General features: G+C 48.0%; 1 protein-coding gene across 1 annotated transcript; it reads left to right on the top strand.

Moving 5' to 3' along the window:
• Positions 1-831: 831 nt before the first annotated feature.
• ARF3 (ADP ribosylation factor 3) lies at positions 832-20,303 on the top strand. The gene is made up of 5 exons (XM_044228510.1): positions 832-1,026; positions 14,881-15,121; positions 16,268-16,378; positions 16,617-16,741; positions 17,287-20,303. Exons 2-5 carry the CDS (start codon positions 14,974-14,976, stop codon positions 17,446-17,448), a joined length of 546 nt encoding a protein of 181 aa, XP_044084445.1. The 5' UTR covers positions 832-1,026; positions 14,881-14,973; the 3' UTR covers positions 17,449-20,303.
• Positions 20,304-20,925: the final 622 nt, after the last annotated feature.

The raw sequence follows: 20,925 nt of genomic DNA, 5'->3' as shown, positions 1-20,925 counted from the left end.
GCCACTTAAAGAACCTTCTTCTTAGTATTACCAGTGCCTTTCTTCTAGAATAGCAGAGACTGTTTCAAGGCAGTTCTGCATGTCTAGATCAGGTGCAGAAATGAGTGTAAGGAAAGTGGGGGCTGGGCAGGAGTAGAGAAACATGGGTGTAGTCTCTCATTTTCTTTGGGATACTAAAAGTCATAGTCATGTAGGTACACTCCCTCAAGCCATACCTCTGAATATTAGGTTTCCACCGTTTATCTTTCACTTTCCGACTTCCTAACTGGACCAGAATACAGCTTTTTCCTTCAGTCTCTTAAATTCATCACTCTCTCTCTCTTCTTCCCCATGGGAAAGGATCTCCTGATTTAGACCCCTGAGTAACCTAGCCTTAGCTTGGGAGGAGTGAGTAGCAACAGTGATGCAGCGAGGGCTCTCAGGGAGATGCAGCTAGCCAGGGTTAAGAAATAAGCCTTTGGTCTGGAAGAACAGGGTAGGCCACAGCAAGGGCTCTGCACTCATACCCTGCTCCTGGTTTTGCCTCTCCGCCCAGCCTCTTCCAGTGTGGCCAGCATGCAGCTCCGGTCCTTAAATTCCAGGCATGGTCCTGGAGCTTGGAATTCTCACCTCAGTGCCCACGGCCTCATCCCCACTTCCCGGTTCCCGCCTCCGCCGCCCGCAACCTGCAGCCCCCACATCGCCCCCGCCCAGGCTTTAGCTCCAGCACCCGGCTGCCTCTGCTGCAACGGCTGCCATGGTGATGGATCTCGCGAGAATTGCCGCTCACTACCGCGCAGTTCTCGCGCGATCGGGGAGGTGGGAAGTATCCCGGTCTAGGGGTGGGGGGGCGCCGCACAGCTCCCGTTGCCGTCGCGGCTTCCGGTGCTAGGTGGAGGAAAGGAAGGAGGGAGCTGGGGAGCGGGGCCAGGGGAGCAGCCTTGCCGAAATCGGCGTGGGGGAGTCGGAGGGAGCGGAACCAGTGCAGAGCGGAACCTGCGGGGGCGGAGGCGGTGGCTGTGGCGGCGGAGCTGGGAGCAGGAACAGGTGAGGGTCTGGGGAAGGAAGGCGGGTCCCCGTAGAGGAGAGGCTTGGGGTGGGGGCTGAAGAGACAGACACCACCGCCCCCCCGCCCCCGGAACAGCCGGCCATGGAGCGGTGTGGTCTTTCCCACCCGAGAGCTCGGGGAGGGGGCGCCGGGCCAGTCTCTCGCCTGCCCCCACATTTGAAGGACGCGGAGCTGCCGTGGGGGTGGGGGGCGCACACGAATTTGTGCTCTGCCTCGCACGCGGGGGCGACCCAGGCTGCAGTTAGGTTCCCCTCGCCTGCAGGACCCGCCTTACTGGGGGTCGGGCTTGAGGTGGAGGAACAGTCCGGAGGAAGGTGATGCGGGGGCGGAGATGACTGTTTTGTATCGTTTTCCTGTTAAAGGTCTAGGGAATGCCGCTTTTTCCTATCCTCTCTCCTGCTCCACCTTAGTACTAGGAGATCGGAGCCTTGCTGCAGTGACACCCTGTACTCCCTTCGTGGGGCAGGAGTGCGTAGGGGGTTTAGGCATCAGTCTGCCAGGCAAGCTAGTGGGGCACCCCAGGGGCACTATTCCAGTAGAGGTTGCGCTTTGAGTCTTGGGAACCGCACGTTGGGATGAGGGCAGCAGGTGGGGAGCGGGCGGAGGAGAGTCAGAAGGTGGGGGTGGGAGGGGGAGATCATATCTTTGCTAGGAGAGCAGAGGTGGTGCCTTCCTGCCCCAGGCAAAGCGGGGGCGGTCTCACAGGAGGAGGGAGCAGCTTGTCGCTGGCTCTGAGTTTGTGTCTTCCAATCCGCATTCTTCTTTAGGAAGTACCAGGATTCCCGGAACAGAAAATGGAGCCGTTGCTTACACCAATGTTTGAGGGAAGGAGGGGGAGGTGGAGTTCCCTGTTAACCCGGGCCACTTGCATAGCAAAGTGATCGCTCCTCTTTTGGGGGAGTTCCCGTCTTTCTGGATTTTATTACAGCCGGTCTCCCTCTGACCAGGCCAGGAGGAGTGTGGTATGTGGTCAGGAATGAGAAGAAATAGTGAGGTCATACAGTTGAGGGAGAAGCGTAACTCAAAACCTACCTCAGTGCTGTTGGATTGGGTCACCCCTGGTCTATGGCATGAAAGTTTTATGGCTAGGAGATCTGCTGCAGGAGTCTGATTGCTTGGTCAGTGCAACAGGAAAGAATCTAGTCTCTGCATACTTTTCTCCACTGGCCTTAATCAGCTGGTGACCATCTTTGCTGCCATTTTGTCTTGAGCTTCTCGGGGGTAAGTGTCTCCACTTAATATGACTGGAGTGGAGCAGTAAATCGGGTTTTGCCCATTAGAGCTGAGTTTGAATAACATGTCTCTGGAAGCTCATTTTAAGGAAGAAACTGATCCACAGAGGTCACCTTTTCACAGAATGAATCATTGACCTTGGATTTAGCTGGGAAGGGTCCCCTGTGTATCACACATTTACATGCTTCCTGCCTCCCAGCATAGAAGAATTACTATTATTATTACTTTAAAGATTTTATTTATTTGTTAGAGATAGAGAAAGCATGAGCAGGGGTAGAGACAGAGGGAGAAGCAGGTTCCCTGCTGAGCAGAGTGTGTGATGCAGGGCTTGATCTCAGGACCCTGGGATGGTAACCTGAGCCGAAGGCAGCCAGTTAACCAACTGAGCCACCCAGGTGCCCCACAGCATAGAATTATTACCTTGCATCATCAAAAATTTTATGTGTAAGTCTTGTTTTTCCGAAGAGATGAAACACTTTGATTGCAGGGATTGGATTTTATGTTGTATTTCCCACAGTGCCTAACACAAACAGTAGGCCCTAGGATGAATACAGGATGTGAATGGAGTGAACTCAACGAGCTTTTGGAATAAAGTTTAAGGAAAGAGAAGAAGGTGGTTTGGTTGTCAGGGAGAGTGCCTGGAGATAGCTGAGTGAGGGTACAAAGGCCCTTAGGCATTGTAATTAAGAAATCTTGGTCTCTCCACCTTCCTAAGAGGCACAGTACAGACCTGGATAATGGAAACTAAGACACATAAAGAAAAATATTACTAGAACACAAAGTCATTATCTATCTGAAATCCCAGATCTCCTACTTCCCCATCATGGGCAAAGGGTTCTCCATCAGATGTTAAGTCCTTCAGAGTATTGTCAAAATTGAAATTCTGGAGATCACGGAGGAGAGAGCCAATGTATGTATGTAGTGCCTGGCACAGAACTGGTGCCAGTGAATGGTAGCTGCTATTATTAAACTGAATGTAATATAAAGGAGGGGTGACAGCAGGCTGGAAAGAGTGGAAGTGAAGTCTCAAGTGCACAAGGATCATATTGTGTGTGTTCATTTCTTTTGCCCTGGAGTCATAATAAGAGGAAATGGACTCAGAGGGTAGTGGGTGGGATTTGTTGCTTGAAGGAGGAACTTCTTTAAAACCAGGTTTGTTAAAGCTGAGTAAATAACAGGGAAATTGTGGAATCTGCTTTCCCGTACACGTTTAAGAATGGATGCCAAGCAGCCCAAGACTCAAAGCATATCACCGTTTTTGGCTCTCCTCACCATTTTTGTTGTGGGTCAATTTAGAGGCAATATGTTGTGGTTTTTCAGAGGTGGACCTTGGAATCAGACAAAATTGGGTTCACATCCTGCCTCTGCTAATTACTAGTTTTATGAGTTTGGTGAAATTACTTGTCCTCCCTTAGATTCATTTTCCTCATCAGTAAAGAACATGATAATGATAGTGCCTACTTCATAGTATTGGCATGTGAATTAAATGAGATAATCTGTGTAAAGTGCTTAGTACCATACAAAGCACATAGTAAGCCCCAAATAAGTGTTAGTTGCTATTAATAATCATCATCATAATAGTAATAATAATATGAGCACTCAGGGCTGCCTCAAAGGAGAGGAGGTTGACAAAAGAGTAACTTGCCGCCTGTGTAGAGGGATGATTGTTGCCATGACTTTCTTTGCTGGTCGTAGGCTTATGAGCAATGAAATCTTTTTTCAGCATCAGCTTCACAGAGGCAGCTCCTGCTGCCTGAGTGGGAGGTGAAGCTGGAGCAAGGCAGGGGCCCTTAACCATCAACTTGGATGCAGGGTAAGGACATGGGGGCTCAAGAATAGTGTTCATGTTAGAAAGTCAGCATGAGGGCTGCCTGGGTAACTCAGGGTTAAGCCTCTGCCTTGGGCTCAGGTCATGATCTCAGGGTCCTGGGATTGAGCCCCCCATCGGGCTCTCTGCTCAGCGGGAAGCCTTCTTCCCCCTCTCTCTGCCTGCCTCTCTGCCTACTTGTGCTATCTCTCTCTCTCTCTGTGTCAAATAAATAAATAAAATCTTAAAAAAAAAAAAAAGGAAAGTCAGCATGATTGAAGTAATGGTTGACTCTTTTGTACAAGAGCACTCTAATTGACCTAGGTCAGGGATTTAAATTCCTGGGTCCCTTTACCTTAGGTCTCACTCAGTATTTCAGCATCCTCCATTTCCTGGGCCACTCTTTTCATTTAGTCATATCTCCTTTAAATGTCTGCCTCTGAGTATGTTTCAGAATGTACTGTATTAAGGCCCAGAATTGTGATGTTTGTGTAATTCTATCTGCTATACCTTTTCAGCATCTGTCGCAAATACAGGTAGAGTGCTAGGAAAGCTTTTTGATACTGAAAAGACATGGGGAGCATTCAGAAGTTCCACAGATGTTTGAAGGCTTGCATTATAGTCTGGGAAAGACCTGATTGAGGTAGGGATTCCATAAACGTTTTAGAGCTTTGCATAGGACTTTTACAAAGGATCTGCTGTGCCATACGGACCAGAAGGGACATGGCTTGGGATTTCATGGATCCACCATTATCATTATCACCATATTCCTGAAGAAAGGTGAGATGACTGGGTGTAGCAGATCTCATCCTACCCTTGACCTCCTCATTACTGATGAGAGCTTGCTATAACCTTTCCTTTATGAGCTTTTACACTAGAGTGTCAGGCATGGATGTTTAAACTTTAGCATGATTTAGGATGCAAGAGAACATCTGCTCTTTGTTGTAGTGGTTTTTGACCCCCCTCTAACTCTTCTGTAAAAGCAATTAAACGTTACCTTATATAAAGTCTTATTTGAAGTCTGATATGTTACGTGGATAAAAATGGGCTGCTCTGGTGGTGGTGTAGAGGGGAGGAGCATAATTAGAGCCTCTTATATAGTACCCCCATCCCCAAGCCTATGAATCCCATCTAAGGAACCCTAGAGCTCTGAGAACATAGCAACCATTTCTCGAGTTTGTCAGATACAAGAAAAGGATCAGGGATCACCTATAGAATACTGTCTTCCTCGAGCTCAGAAATATTTTACCACCATCAGTGGAACCATACTCCTCAAAAGCAAGCATGTTAGTCACCAGCTACAGATTAGTAATGGTGCTGGGGACATGAAACATGAATAAGGCATGGTCCCTGCTGACAAGGGGCTCATAGTTTAGGGAAGTAATTCCTCAACTTTTTGTCATCATGGCATAAACAGAAAATGGTAATAGTGAGACAGACATAGTTCTTGCAGCCTTAGATGACTGGCCCTTGGGCTTTAGCCACCTTAAGCCCTGCCTAGCCATCCAGTACTGATGGGATGTATGACAGACCTGTAATGCATTAAAGGCACATTATTTGGGAACTTTTAGCTCTGGAAAGCAAAACAGACAAATATGAATAAAACATACTAAATCCTAGAGTAGGAGTGTGTTTGAGGTGCTGAGGGGTAATCGGTAACTGTTATTCCCCAAGCTAGTCAGTTTCCTGTATTCTGAATCCTTAGACTGCTCTGTAATGGTGGGCCTTGTCTAAACCATAGCATCCTGTGTCATCTGACCACCAGCAGCTCCATTTTGACCTGTGAAGTGGGAGCCAGATTGGGGCAACATTTATTAGGGCTTTAGGATGACTACTTCTGGAATTTCAGTGCTTTTGTAATTAAGAAAGCATAGTGAAACATCAAAATAGTAGAATCCACAGGATTTAATGACTGATTAAATATAGGAAGGAAGAGTAGATGAGTCAAAGATGATTCCCAGGTTTCTGGCTTGGGTGATCTGGTGGCACTTCTTTAGCCAAGAATTACAAGAGGAACAGATCTGAGATTGAAGGTATTTGTTTTTATTTTTTGTGTTTGTTTTTTTAAGAACTTTATTTATTTGACAGAGAGAGACAGGGAAAGAGGGAACACAAGTAGGGGGGTGGAAGAGGGAGAAGCAGGCTTCCCGCCAAGCAGGGAGACCGATGAAGGGCTCAATCCCAAGACACTGGGATCATGATGGGAGCTGAAGGCAGACACTTAATGACTGAGCCACCAAGGCGCCCCTATTTTTGTATTTTTGAAAGATTTTACTTGAGAGAGACAGCATGAGGATGAGCAAAGGGGGGTGAGGCAAAGGGAGAGGGAGAAGCAGACTGCCCACTGATTAGGGATCTCCACACTCCCTGGGCTGATCCCAGGACCTTGAGATCATGAGCTGAGCAGAAGGCAGATGCTTAATCGACTGAGCCACTCAAATGCCCCAAAGATATAATTTTTTAGATTAAACTTGGATTTTGAGGTGCTAAGGTATGAGCTCAGGAGAAAGTCTGGGCTGGGTATTTGGGAATCATCTGCACAGATAGTAACTGAAGCTATAAGAGAAACCAAGATCAGGATGACAGCAGTTAACTGGCTATCTACCCAAAGAGTCATTCTTCCCCTTCCTGCTTCTAACAGAACCCCAATGTGTACAGGTATTGGGGAGGGGGACATAAAGATACCCTTCCCCAGCCCTAAGGGATGTGGGCATTCCATTTCCCTTGCCATTGACTGAGTCACAAATGGTCATGTACTAATTCTAGCCAATAAGATATGGGGAATGTCTACTGGGAGCTTCTGAGGAAGTTTTCCTCAGTCTTAAAAAAAAAAAAGACGTATGGCAACATTCTCTTTTCCAGCTTCAGATGTTTATGTAGAAGAGTGAGATGCTGGAGTGATTCTGAGAGCATGAAGAGACAGACATAAGAACTCTAGGATGTCAGAGCAGAAAAATGGAGAAAATTTGGGTCCTTAATAATGCTGTAAAGCTGGTAGATTAAAAAACCAAGTGTTGGGTTCCTGGGTGGCTCAGTGGGTTAAGCCTCTGCCTTCGGCTCAGGTCATGATCTCAGGGTCCTGGGATCGAGCCCCTATCAGGCTTTCTGCTCAGTGGGGAGTCTGCTTCCCCCTCTCTCTCTGCTCGCATCTCTGCCTACTTGTGATGTCTTTCTGTCAAATAAATAAATAAAATCTTAAAAAAATAAAACAACAACCCAAGTGTTCTAGCTGTAGATTCCTGTGTGTAGGGGAATATATATAACACAATTTACCATTTTGACCATTTTTAAGTGCACAGTTGAGTGGCATTAAGTACATTCACACTGTTGTGCAACCATCGCCACCATCTATCTTCAGAACTTTTTCATCTTCCCAAACTGGAACTCTGTAATTGTTCTTTTTTTTTTCTTTTTGTTAAGATTTTATTTATTTATTTGACACAGAGAGAGAAACACACACACACACACACAGAGTGAGAGAGGGAACACAAGCAGGGGGAGTTAGAGAGGGAGAAGCAGGCTTCCCACTGAGCAGGGAGCCCGATGCTGGACTCGATCCCAGGACCCTGGGATCATGACCTGAGCCGAAGGCAGATGCTTAACCCACTGAGCCACCCAGGTGCCCCAAGAAATTTTGTAATTGTTAAATAATAACCTGCATTTCTCCTACCTCCAACTCCTTGCAGCCACCATTCTATTTCTATCTCTATGAATTTGACTATTCTAGATGCTTCATATATATGGAATCATACAATTTTGTCCTTTTGTGTCTGGCTTATTTTACTTAGACTTCAAGCTATATGCTTTAATAAATTTACATGTCGTTGAAGCCCCAGGTGCGTCTTTTGTCTTTTGCAACTGATGCTGTTCTAACTGATGTATCTAGTGTGAGTCAGTACAGTGGACAGGAGAAAAGGCCAAAGGCAGAAACTTGGGGCACATCAACATTTAAAGCAGTGGGCAAAAATGAAGGCCAGGAAGGAGAATAAGAAGCAACCAGAGTGGCCAAAAGGACATCAAGACAGTAAGACAGCATAGATACCAATGAGGAAAAAACCTTAAAAAAAGCGGGAGGGGGGGCACCGGGCTCAGTGGGTTAAAGCCTCTGCCTTCGGCTCAGGTCTTGATCTCAGGGTCCTGGGATTGAGCCCCGTATAGGGCTCTCTGCTAGCAGGGAGCCTGCTTCCCCCATCTCTGTCTCTGTCTGCCTCTCTGCCTACTGTGATTTCTCTGTCAAATAAATAAATAAAATCTTTGAAAAACAAAGAAACAAACAAAAACAAAGGGCAGGAAAGTCAAAGGCTGTAGAAAGGGCAAATTAAAATAGGACCTGAAAGTGGCACCTAAGTGGCTCAGTCGGTTAAGTCTCGCTCTTGGTTTCAGCTCAGGTCATGATCTCAGGGTTGAGATTGAGCTCCACTGCGGCTCACACTCAGTGTGGAAACTGCTTGAGATTCTTTCCCCCTTCCTCTCCCTCCCCCTCTCCTTCCTCCCCCATCCTCCAGTTCCCTCATATACCCTCGCTCTCAAATAAACAGACAAATAAATAAAATCTTAAAAAGCCTGAGAGATATCTGTTAGACTTAGCTACTAGACAGTTGATGATATTCTTACAAATTAAAACATATCTAATTAAAATTAGGCTCTGCTTAACTCAATTAACGGTGTTTAGGCTCAGGCCAGAATCATGCCAGTTTTCCTTCTAGTCTGAGATGACTTCAGTACAGAAGAACCTGAAAGGAGGCCACATTATCAAGAAATAAAGGATCAAACTTGCCCTGTCTGCTTAGAGAGGCCCAAGCACCTGGGCAGGGTCTGGCTTTTCCCATGGACAGCTCTTTTTCTGTGGACAACCAGCAAGTGAGTCAGAACAGAGAATCTGGTCTGTTTCAGAATACATGGCCAGATTAAAAAGTGATGAGATAAAAACTAGACTCATTTGTTTCTGTGGAACATTCCGTGGCACTGCCCTCTAACCAAAGCTGCCCTATTCTTAAAACTGACCAGCTTACAACCATTCCATCTCCTGATATTCCATGGCTCTTCCAATGCCTACAACTATAGCCTGGAATATCCAAAACACTATGGCTTTTTTTAAAAATTATTTTTTATTCTTTTTTTAAAAAATTATTTTATTTACTTATTTGAGAGAGAGAGCAAGAGAGCTTGCTCATGCGCAAGGCTGGGTACGGGGGTGGTGGGGAGAGAAGCTGACTCCCCACTGAGCAGGGAGCCTAATGTAGGGCTCAGTCCCAGAACTCCGGGATCATGACCTGAGCCTAAGGCTGTAGCTTAACTGACTGAGCCACCTAGGTGCCCTGTTTTGATGTTTCAAATCTGTCGTTTTGTTTTTATTGCCATCTGTGGTTAAGAACTTCTGACTTCTCAGCTGTATTACTGTACCTCCCACAGGGGCTCTCTGCCTCAAGTCTTTTCTCCTTTTAATTTATACCCTAAATGAATGTCAGAATGGTCCTTTTTTTTTAAAGCAAGCTTTAGAACCAGCATGGGGCTTGAACTCACAACTGTGAGATCAAGAGTTGCATCCTTGGGGCGCCAGGGAGGCTCAGTGAATTGGGCCTCTGCCTTCGGTTCAGGTCATGATCTCAGGGTCCTGGGATTGAGCCCCACATTGGGCTTCCTGCTCAGCGGGGAGCCTGCTCTCCACCCCCCCCCATGCCTGCCTCTTTGCCTACTTGTGATCTCTGTCAAATAAATAAATAGAATCTTAAAAAAAAAAAAAAGAGTTGCATCCTCTACTGACTGAGTCAGCTAGGTACTCAGAAAGGATGGTCTTCCTAAAGCACATACTTGATCATGTTACTCAGTGTGGCCTTTAAGGCTCTTCATGATCTAGTCCCTTCTTATCTCTCCATTGTGGTCACTTCCTTTTACTCACAATGTGGCACCCAAATAAACTGACTCCAACTGCACCTGGCTTGGCTAGTAAAAAGTGCTGCCTCTAATTCAAGTCTTTATGCCTTTGACACACTGTTCCCTCTTCCCCACTCCCTCTTCTTTATTGTTTGATTACTTCCTGTTCTGTTGGGAGTCGGCTCAAGGGTGACTGGAGAATCGTGTCTGGGATTGCCCTTTAGCCCTCAGTCTTGATGAATTGCTCTAGTTTTCTGTCCCCATAATACTATGTGCTTATTTTACACTTAACCCTCATGCTGTTCTGTAATTCTCTGGTTGCTAGTCTTTCCCTCTCATTGACTGAGTTTCATGAAGGCAGAAGTTGTCTTCCTTTTTTTTTTTTAAAAGATTATTTATTTATTTATTTATCAGAGATCACAAGTAGATGGAGAGGCAGGCAGAGAGAGAGAGAGAGAGGGAAGCAGGCTCCCTGCTGAGCAGAGAGCCCGATGCAGGACTTGATCCCAGGACCCTGAGATCATGACCTGAGCTGAAGGCAGCGGCTTAAGCCACTGAGCCACCCAGGCACCCTGTCTTCCTCTTTTTATCCCTATTTCTGTATACTCGATAATTGCTTAGTGAATGGATGGAAGCTGCCATCAGAAGCTATTTCTTGGGTTTGGGAAATCTCTGAGTCCAGAAGAAGTCATTGAGATTCTAATCTATTAGTTCTTGTGTGCTTGTGATTACAGTGCTCTTGAGACAAAAACTTGGAAAGTTTATAGAGGTCACAAGCCAGCTGTGCTAAGGAAACTAAATACGGGCAGAACCTGCTTTTGTTTCCTTATATTTTATTGGGCTGCTCCATTGGCTTTACTAAAAATAGCATCTCTATTAGTGATATCTCAGTGTGAAAATGGTCTGGGAACAAAGCTGCTTTTAGCGCACCCTGCCTGGCAGCAGAGGGTTTGAGAGACCTTGGTCTCCTTTTCCCTGGACCCGTGTAGCCTAAACAGGAGGAATAGGTGCCAGGTCAGAAGTCCCCTGAGAGGTAGGTGTCATCGGAGGCAAGCCCGAGTCAGCCAGCAGAGTTAGGTGGGGGGGTGTTGTGTGTGGCAGAGTGAGTGTGACTCTCAGAATCACCTGGAGAGTAAGGCAGGTCAGGATGGCTGAGCAGTCCCAGCAACAGCCTGCCTCTTCTGAGGGGGTGGGAGGACCAGCTCGGGGGCGGTAAGCTGTCGTCAGTGAGGACATCCTCAGATGAAGCTTAAATCAGGCAGTGTGCTTGATTGAGCTCCTGCAGTGTTCCACACAGATTGTGCTGGAACACACTTTAGGAGCTCTTCTTGTTATTTGTACCAGCGATAACAAAGTTTGTGGCTGTAAAATAGAATGTTGAGATACATTTCATCATAGGGATATTGCCGTAGCCCATTTTTCATCTGAAGCCACTCATCTTCAGTTTTGACTGCCGATTCTTGGTTTCTCACAGCCCGTGGAACCCTGGCATTTTGCCCTATCGACACAGGAGTGCCATCTGTGGTAGAAGAGAGTAACTAGAGGCTGTGCAGTACATAGGGAAACAATCCAGGGTTTATTTATTTATTTATTTTTTGCCATGCTGCTTCCCAGAGCTTTTTTAGGAATGCAGTATGGGTGAACGTGAAAATTGGCTATATAACCCAAGAGGTGTGTTCGTGACACAAAGCTGTAAGTTGCCACCATCCTCGTGGTAGAGGCAACGTGCTAGCTGGTGATACGGACAGAGAAGGCCAGGACAAGAGAACCAACATCCACTTTGGAATGCTCATCTGAGTCCAGTTCCTGATTATATTAAAGAGGAGTCATAATGTCCAGTAATTTCAAGGCGTGGCGCTGCCGCCAGAGGACATGCAGTGACTACGTGGGCATTTCATCAGTTATCCATCAGTCCCATTGCGTGTTCAATGACAGAAAATTCCACCGATTTTGGTCTTCTAGTTCTTTTGTGGTGTTTCCAAACCAGTCGTGGGGTCAGATATGGTGTGGAAGATGACCAAGAATTGACAGGATATCATAGAAACCAGCTGTGCATTACACAGAGAGACCAAGTACTGCTAGCGCAGAGGAAATGATAGGGACATCCTCAGAGGAGGCTCAAATTAGCCCATGTGCTTGGTTGAACTGCTATAGAGGGCTTGGTACTTGGAGTGGGGACAGATCCAAAATAAGTAAAAAGCATAGTCCTTGCCCATGGAGAATACAGTTAAACTGTAGAGACAGTAAATGTACAGACTTCTGAGAGAGAGAGAGAAAGCTCCATGAGGTAGTATGTGCCACATGAGTGGCTCAGATAATTCAGGGACATGCCAGGAAAGAGAAGTGACTATAACACTGGGATCGGCTTTTGAACCAAGATGTTAGCATATTAGCTTAGCAGAGAAGCAAACCAGAGGACAGTGTGTGCATGTTTTGGGGCGAGGGGTATTTGTCAGCCACTTGCAGTTGGTAATCTCTCAGTCAGCAGTTGCTTCATTCATGAGGACAGCAAGATAAATGCGAGGTGTAAATTCAGTTGGAAACCTGGGCCAAAGCCCATTACCAAAGCCTTAAAGCAAAGTATCATCTGGAGCTGGAGAAGAGGAGACCTGAGTAGGAAACAAGATAAAGACCAGGAAGACTTGGGGAAGGTTTAAATTTCTGGAGGTGAGGGTGGCAGAACCAGAAGTCTGACTACTACAGATTGCCAGGGTTGATGGAATCTGATCTTATTAGCTGGGCAGAGGTCCCCTCTTGCCTAGGGATCTTCCGGGATCTGCCTGCCTGGGTGGGTTTAGGCAGGATGGGCAGGGAGGATGGCTAGTGGGCGACTTGGCTGAGGTTGAGCCCTAGGGTTGAGCCAGGTCCTCTCCCTGGGGTGTGAGCCCTCTGGGTCAGGGGCAGGGCTCATCTGAGGAACCTACCAGAAGCACCACGCCTGGCTCATTAGTGGATGTCTGGGAAGGCCTTTGAAGATGAAACACTCCATAAGCAGTCATTGTTTCTGTTTTTTGGACAAACTAGTACTTTGGTCTCCAGGGGCTGTCGATCTGGCTCCTCTGTACTAGTCTGGAATTTGCTGCAAACTGAGTAGAATAGGAAACAAACAAAACTGAAATAGTTTTTGAGAAAACAGCTCAGCTCCCACTAAACCCCCATGCTTTAGCTTGTAAACCAGATTCCTCCCCATCCACCTTTCACATTCTTGGGTTTGGGTGCACTCTGTCTTGACCTGTTCCTTCGCCTGCTGGGTTTGGGGTGTGTGTGTGTGTGTGTGCCTCTAGTTCCCAGACTCTATAGAGAATGCCAGCAGCTGGCATATGGTGATTGCTGAATAAGCTGCCCGCTGACACATGTCTCCTGCAGGCACAGAGAACTGGCTGGCATGGGCGATTCTGAACCCCTGTTTCATTGTCTCAGAGATGCATTTCTCTGGCTGTCTTGTGCCATAGAGAAGGGAGGGAGGAGGAGAGGGAATGAGTGACTCTAGGATTCTGTCTTTGGGGGCAATAGGTGGGGTGGGAAGATGGGCATTTTGTAGCTTCATAGTGCTTCTTACTGCCATCTTTGTATTTTCTGCAGATCTTAGTTAAGATCCTAGTATGCATCAGGCATAAGCTTCCAGTCCATCTGAGAGAGCTGCTTAGTAAGGTCAGTATTAGACCCTGGAAGTTTGAGTTCATTTGTTCAACTGCTGTGTACCAGGCACTCACTATTCAAGGTACTGGGAACACAGCAGTGAATAAAGTAGATAAGGGGCTGACATTGTAGTAGGAGAAAAATGGTGTAGCAAGAAACAAATGTGTGATGTATCCAGTGGTGCTAAATGCTATGAAGAAAAATGAAGTGGGATAAATGGGGTGAAGAGTGGTGTGTGTGTGTTAGAGGTGGTTGTGGAAGGCCTCGTTGATAAGGTGATCCTCCAGTGGATACCTGAAGGAAGTGAGGGGATACTCTGTGAAGGTTCTCTGGGAGAGGAATATTCAGGGCAGAGCAAATAGCAAGTATGAAAGCTTTGAGACAGGAAAGTGTTGGGAAACTGAAGTGGAGTAAGCCAAGGGAAAAGTAGTAGGAGAGAAGCAGGGGAATGCAGATTGTCAGGACCTGGTAAGCATGGTGTAGCTTTGGATTTTACTGAAAGGAAGATAAGAAGCCAAGAGAGGGTTTTGAACAGAGAAGCAGCATGACCTGATTTTGGTGTTAAAAGTAGTCTGGCTGCTATATGGGGAATAGACTGAAAGGGGTTAGGGAGGAGGCACGGAGTGAGGTGACTGCCTCATTGCAGGTGAGAATGTGGAGGAGCTCTCCTTGGATAGGCCACAGTGAGCCTGGGAGTGAGGGTTAGCCTAGGTGCTCCGTTGTATGAACAGGGCACAGCTTGACCTTATTTCTTCCTGATTAATTTTGGTGTGTGGAAGGAAGATGGAATTGTAGGCAGATAGAAAGGGAAGAAGTGGAGTCTCTTGATTGAGCATGGACCTTGGGAACCTGACAAGCCTGAACTTTGTCAGGAGTCACAAAGAGCCACTCCTCATCTGCTCCTTCCTCTTTCAGCCTTTCCAGGAGTCTCAGGGTAAGGTTGGGGGAGGGAGGGGCATTCATGGTCTTGCAAGGCCTTGTATGGTATAGAGTGAGAGAATTGAAGGGACTTCAGAAGTCATCTAGTTCAATCCCCTCCATTTATAGGGGCAGATATGGATAGGGAGAAAAGCTCATCCAAAGTCCCACAGGTACATTGTGGCAGAACAGGTGTCCTGAGTGTTCACGGCTTTGTTTCTGCTCCCAAAGACTCAGGATATGTCTGAGTGGGACTTGATTTTCATAGCTTGTTATGAATTTCAGCCATGACTTTGACAAATCCCATTTACATGAAATCCTGACTAGCAGATGGTGGTAATGAATGTGTTTCTTTGCCTAGGATCGTGTTCTCCATACCAGGGCCCGGGCCAAAACCAGACTGCCACTGCCCGCACTTGAGCCCTCCTGTCCTCAGAAAGTGGTTGCTGTGATCATGGGTAATATCTTCGGAAACCTTCTGAAGAGCCTGATTGGGAAGAAGGAGATGCGCATCCTGATGGTGGGCTTGGATGCTGCAGGGAAGACCACCATCCTGTATAAGCTGAAACTGGGTGAGATCGTCACCACCATCCCCACCATTGGTAAGGACACAGCTTAGATGGAGGCTTTCATGCCAACAGCTGGGCCAGGCAAGGGCCTATTCCTAGATCCCCCACCTGGCCACCAGGCAAGTCCATGCAACTTGGGGGATTCAGGGAAGGATGGTTATTTAGCTTACTAGCAGGTGCTGGGGCTGCCATTTGCCCACCTCCCGGGGCCTTCTCTGATGCGGGAACTTCCGCAGCCTGGCACTGAACAGTTGCCCTCAGGCACTGAGCTAGTTTGTTCTCTGTGTTGTTTAGAAAGAGGGTGAAAGGCTTTGATGTTCCTGCCAGAGGCCAGGAGTTGTTTCAGTTTAGATCCTCAGTGGCCCTGATCCTGGTTAAGACCTGCCTGTGCGAGGGAGAACGTTTGTCTTCCAGATGGGGCTCCAGATCGTCTTTGTCCACTGGTTCTACATTTGGGCCTCCAGGACTAGAGCTCACTTTTTTTTTTTTTTAAATTAAATTGATTTATTTATTTTCAGAAAAACAGTATTCATTATTTTTTCACCACACCCAGTGCTCCATGCAATCCGTGTCCTCTATAATACCCACTACCTGGTACCCCAACCTCCCATCCCCACCCCCGCCACTTCAAACCCCTCAGATTGTTTTTCAGAGTCCATAGTCTCTCATGATTCACCTCCCCTTCCAATTTACCCCAACTCCCTTCTCCTCTCTAACACCCCTTGTCCTCCATGATATTTGTTATGCTCCACTAATAATTGAAATCATATGATAATTGACTCTCTCTGCTTGACTTATTTCACTCAGCTCACTTTTCCCTCACTGTGTTTCCCAAGGCCCACATTTTAGCTGCGGCAGACTGTGATGACTGAGGTACAGGAGTGGGGCTGAGTCATTTCTTTGCAGGAGGGAGCGGCAAAAACAGAATGAGTGGAGGTTAGCTCACGTTACCAAGGGGATTGTGAACCTCCTAACTGGCCCTCCTGGTCCTCTTCCATTTTTTCTCTAAGGTTTTCTTTTTGGCCTTTAGGCTACTAGGTCAGGGGATACTAGGCCTGAGGAAGCCTTAGCTTTCTTTCCTTTGCTAGGATCACAGCTGTGCTGGGGGAAACAGAAACAAACTACTGGGGTATTGTTTGCAGGGGTATTGTCCACTGCCATTGTCTGTTTTTTTCCAAGGGTTCAACGTGGAGACAGTGGAGTACAAGAATATCAGCTTCACAGTTTGGGATGTGGGTGGCCAGGACAAGATTCGACCTCTCTGGAGACACTACTTCCAGAACACCCAAGGTACGGCATACGAATTGCCCAGCTGGGCATGGGTTGGTTTGGTGTGAGCAGAAGGTGTGGCCGTGATTCTTGGTTTTAGCCAACCAGTCCTCACCCTGCCGTAGCTCCTAGAGGTGGGAGAACAGGAGGAAAGGGAGCACATATTTGGAGGGTGTACAGAGAGTGGTGTTGGCATTTGGTGGTAGGGATGAGGGGAGTTCATCTGCTGTCTTATGCAGCCCATGCTCTGCCTCCCTAGGCTTAATATTTGTGGTCGACAGTAATGACCGGGAGCGAGTAAATGAGGCCCGGGAGGAGCTGATGCGGATGCTGGCGGAGGATGAGCTCCGGGATGCAGTACTCCTTGTCTTTGCAAACAAACAGGTGAGACTTTTCCCTACCCGTGGATTTGAGAGAGATCAGCCTGGCTATGGAAATCATGGGTGTTGGGGCTCCCTGTGACTGTAGGGGAAGCCCTGTGACTGTGTTGTGAGTTTTGAAAGTGGGGGGATTATGATTACCTGGCTTATTGATGTTCCTCTTCTTGTCCCCTACCCAGCTTTAGTCAGCATCACTTTTGTCCTCAGGGCTTGGGGTGGGAGATACCTCAGATCCCTCCTTTATCTTTCCTGTTGCAACTGCCCTCACTCCTGCAGTCAGACAGACCTGATTCTTTGTCCAGTCTGAATCACCTCTTCACTTTTCTACCAACCCCATATTTGGTTTGCAGCTCCCCAGTGGAATGACCTTTAGCGCATAGATCTATGGTTCTGGGATAGAACCATAGCAGCTTTTTCGGACCTGGGTTCTGGTACCTACAATGAAGGAGGAGGAGAGGGTGCTGGTACACATTGCTTTGGTAGATTGGTGCCCTAGAAGCTTTTGAAAGATCCTGAGCCTCCTTTCTGTGTGTCTCCCTCGTGCTCCAGGATTTGCCTAATGCTATGAACGCTGCTGAGATCACAGACAAGTTGGGCCTGCATTCCCTGCGTCACCGCAACTGGTACATTCAGGCCACCTGTGCCACCAGCGGGGACGGGCTGTACGAAGGCCTGGACTGGCTGGCCAATCAGCTCAAAAACAAGAAGTGAGAGCCAGACAGCCCTATCCGACCACCCTACCCACCCCTGACGCACCTACTGTCTCCCTGCCCCAGCCCTGCCCCTTCCTTCCCATTGCCAGTGTGGCCAGGGCCCTGGGTATCATGTTCGCATGCCCAACAAGAGCCTTGCCCCCTGCCCTTCCTCCACTCCCCTGTCCATGACCAGTCCCCAGTTGCTGTCCTGATGATGAATCATTCCAATTTATCGGCTTTAAAACAAAAACAAGGTTGTTATGGTTTCATGGGTGGCCCCCCCATCCTCTGGGGTTTGGGAGGGGTGGTGGGGTGGGGTATTCTCTCCGTTCACTTCATTTGGCTCTGGTTGCTGTGCTCTTGGCATCTCAGTCTCTTCCCTCTCCCCACCGCTTCCTCTCCTACTCCCCATCTTCCTTTCCTTTGCCCCTTTCTTCCTGTTCTACATGGAAATTGCACGGGCCTCTCTTTGTGTGTGCGTGCGTGTGTGCGCGTGTATATACGTGTATAGAGAGATGTATATGCAGGGGGAAGGGTGGAGGGGTGGGGTGAGACTCAGTGCTGGGGGCCAGGTCACACTGCCCACTCCAGTCTATCATTTGCCCCTCCCATGCTGGTGAGATAAAGGGAAGAAGGTAGAGGCAGGAAGGTAGAGGGAAGGCTGCCGCAGTCTTGCACTGGTTCCTCTCCTCTCTGTGTGTAGGTTTTTCTGGATGATAGGACAGATGATGGATTTTCCACCACCATCTTTCTTGTACCCCTCTCTCCACCCCGTTCAGGGCAGGGGGGTGGTGTTTATAGCTAGATGACTGTTCCCAAGGAGATGCCATTCTGCCCTGCCTTGCCAGTGGGAAGGAGAGAAGAGCCCACTCACTCTTATCAGCCCAGTATTCAGCTGATCCTCCTCCTCATCCTTAGATCTGTTCCTCAGGAGCCTGTGAGGAGGATGGTGAAGGGGAACAAGACCATGGGGTATGTTTGGGATCCAGGGCACGGGGCGGGTGGGCCTCAGGTTTTCCATCTTCATCCTTTTGTGTTGTTAGGAGAAGGTGAGGCATGGATCAGTCTACTCTTGCCTTCCCATGCCCCCCCTTCCTCATCTTCTGATCTCGGGGACTGGGTGGTTCATCTCTCCTTTGTCAGAGTGTCCTCATGCTAGTAGTCCTGCTGACCTGACCAGGGCTGGCTGGGTGGTTTAATGGGGAGCAGGGGAGTGGGGGTGACATGGCAGGCCTCAGTTTCAATTCCCCTGTTCTCCACTTCTCTCTTTTTCTAGTCTGGGATGTGCTGAAGGCTGAAAATCTTCTTTTCTGTTTTTAGACCCTCAGACTATCCTGCTGTCCCTCCTCACACCACCCCAACAGTTTTCTTCTGCCCATTTCAGCCCCTTCCCATGAATCAGTTTGAGGCTTGGAGTGGAGGAAATTAGAACTCTGAAGTAGTTGTTGGTGCTGGTGGGATGTAGTGGTCTTCAGGGTCCTCCCACCATTATGTAGTTGTTCAGAAACTGCTGCTACTGCGTCTCTCTGTTTACAGGGGGCGCTTGTCCCTGAGGTCCTGGCCTGGGTCCTGACTTTGCGGTTTCTATGAAGCCGTGGCTTTTCTGTGGGCTCCCGTGTGTGCTGGCTGCGCCCTGAGCTCCAAAACAGCCGCCCATGACCTTTCTGCTATGGTCCGGGCCCAGGCCCCCTGTCCGCTCCTTCCCCCACAACATGGCTGAGGGGCCCCTTCCCAGAAGGACTGTCCCAAGCCCAACCCATGGGGCCAGGCTTCCTGCCACCTTTGTCTACAACAGGCAGATCAGTACCCCCACCCTACTCCAGGTTGAACTGTGAAAGAGAGGTTCCAAGGGTGTCTCCCTCAGTGCCAGTTCCTTAGTGATGTACTGTTTACCCAAGATGCAGTGGAAGTGTGCAGGTCTCCTGATCTCTAGGCCTGTGTATGTGTGTGTGTGTGTGTGTGTGTGTGTGCGTGCACATGTGTGTATTTGGTGGCAGGGGTAAGGGGAGAGGTGTGCTGGAGCTTCTAGTTCATTTTAACATGTATTCACTCCCCTGACCCCGTGGATGCATTCCCCCGCCCCTTTCCTTTGCCTCTGCCTCTGCCTCTGTTCCCTCTTTTTTTTTTTTTTTTTTTGCTCCTGCACTTGTTGCCTCTCCCCTCCTGAATTCTTTCCTTTGCCTCCTTTGCCTTCTCAACTCATTCACTGCTGTTGCCTATCTGTCTCCCCTTTCCTTGTTTCGTTCCTACTTAGGATTTTCCACTCTTGGTCTCTTCAGTAGCTGAGGATTTTGCCTCTTCTCCTGCCTCCCAGTCTGACCGTCCCTAGTTAGATGGCAGTCCCAATTATGTTTTTCTTATTTAAGGCCCACCCCTACCTTGTTTTGGGGGGCTCCAGAGACCAGTGGGCCTGAGGGTGTTAGGCAGCAGCCTTGGAGGTTGCCTTGGTGTTGCTTAAGGATCCATCCAGCAGGGGGCAGTAAGTGATCGTGGTAGTGTCCTTGGCTGCTAGGCCCTTGGCAGGGGTGGTCCTTGCTACAGTCCCATTCTCCTAAAAGCTCTTTTTGGATTGGGTTTCTCATTCCATTTTTGCCTGCTCCCTCCCACACTCTCCTCTGGTAGATTTAATTTTATGCTTTCCTCTGTTACAGCCTTTCTTTTCCCCTAGAGATTCCCCTCTGCCTCCCTCCCCTCCGAAGTTTGTTTTGTGGTGTTACAGTGGTAACTGCAGTCCTGGTTTTTCTCTTCTTTTTTTTCCCCCTCTGGAATGTAGACTGTATATGTTTAATAACTCACCTTCTCTCTCCTTGCCCAAAATGTGGGATACACGACGACTGTGACCCTGGTTGGAAATTAAACTTGTTTTATGCAGCTTTGGAGCAGACCTTCATCCTTGATGTGCAGCAGCCATTGGGCAGTATTTTAATCGTGAGGGTATTCCTATCTCTGGTTCCTCTCTCTAGACTGCTCCTTCTCTCAGCAGAGGGGTAAAGGGTACACTTGACAGGGGGAGAGTGAGGTTATGGAGGGACTTAGGCTTATTTCTACACTGCTTACTATTTTCCATCATACTTTGAAGGGGAGACTAAATGAATCGGGCACCAAATGTGAAGGCTTCTTGACTGTGCTCTTTTAGTTATAAAGGCTTTCATCCTATTCTTAGCCTTATTTATCACCTGTTGGTAGTCATTAGGGACTTCAGTGGCTAGAGGGCCCTGAACTTGGAGTGACCCACCCTGCCTCCATTCTCAGATCTTCCCAGCCCTGTGCAATCAGGGGCTTCTAGTTGGAACAGGGTTCCCTCATCCATAGATTGGAGTCCCCTCACCCAACTATTTCTGGACTTTAGCAGTGAGTAAACATGAAGGGTAAAGGTCTGGATAGTGTAATGAACTTGATCCTCCTTACAGCTATGGCCCTGTATCACCTCTGCTTCAGGCATGCAGTTCCCCATTGTCAGGATGCCAAGCCTCATCCAGAGATTCCAAAGTGT

This window comes from Neovison vison, chromosome 12 (assembly GCF_020171115.1).
Source record: "Neovison vison isolate M4711 chromosome 12, ASM_NN_V1, whole genome shotgun sequence".
In the NCBI taxonomy this organism is placed as follows: Eukaryota; Metazoa; Chordata; class Mammalia; order Carnivora; family Mustelidae; genus Neogale; species Neogale vison.
This window is presented reverse-complemented; position numbering and strand designations above follow the sequence as displayed.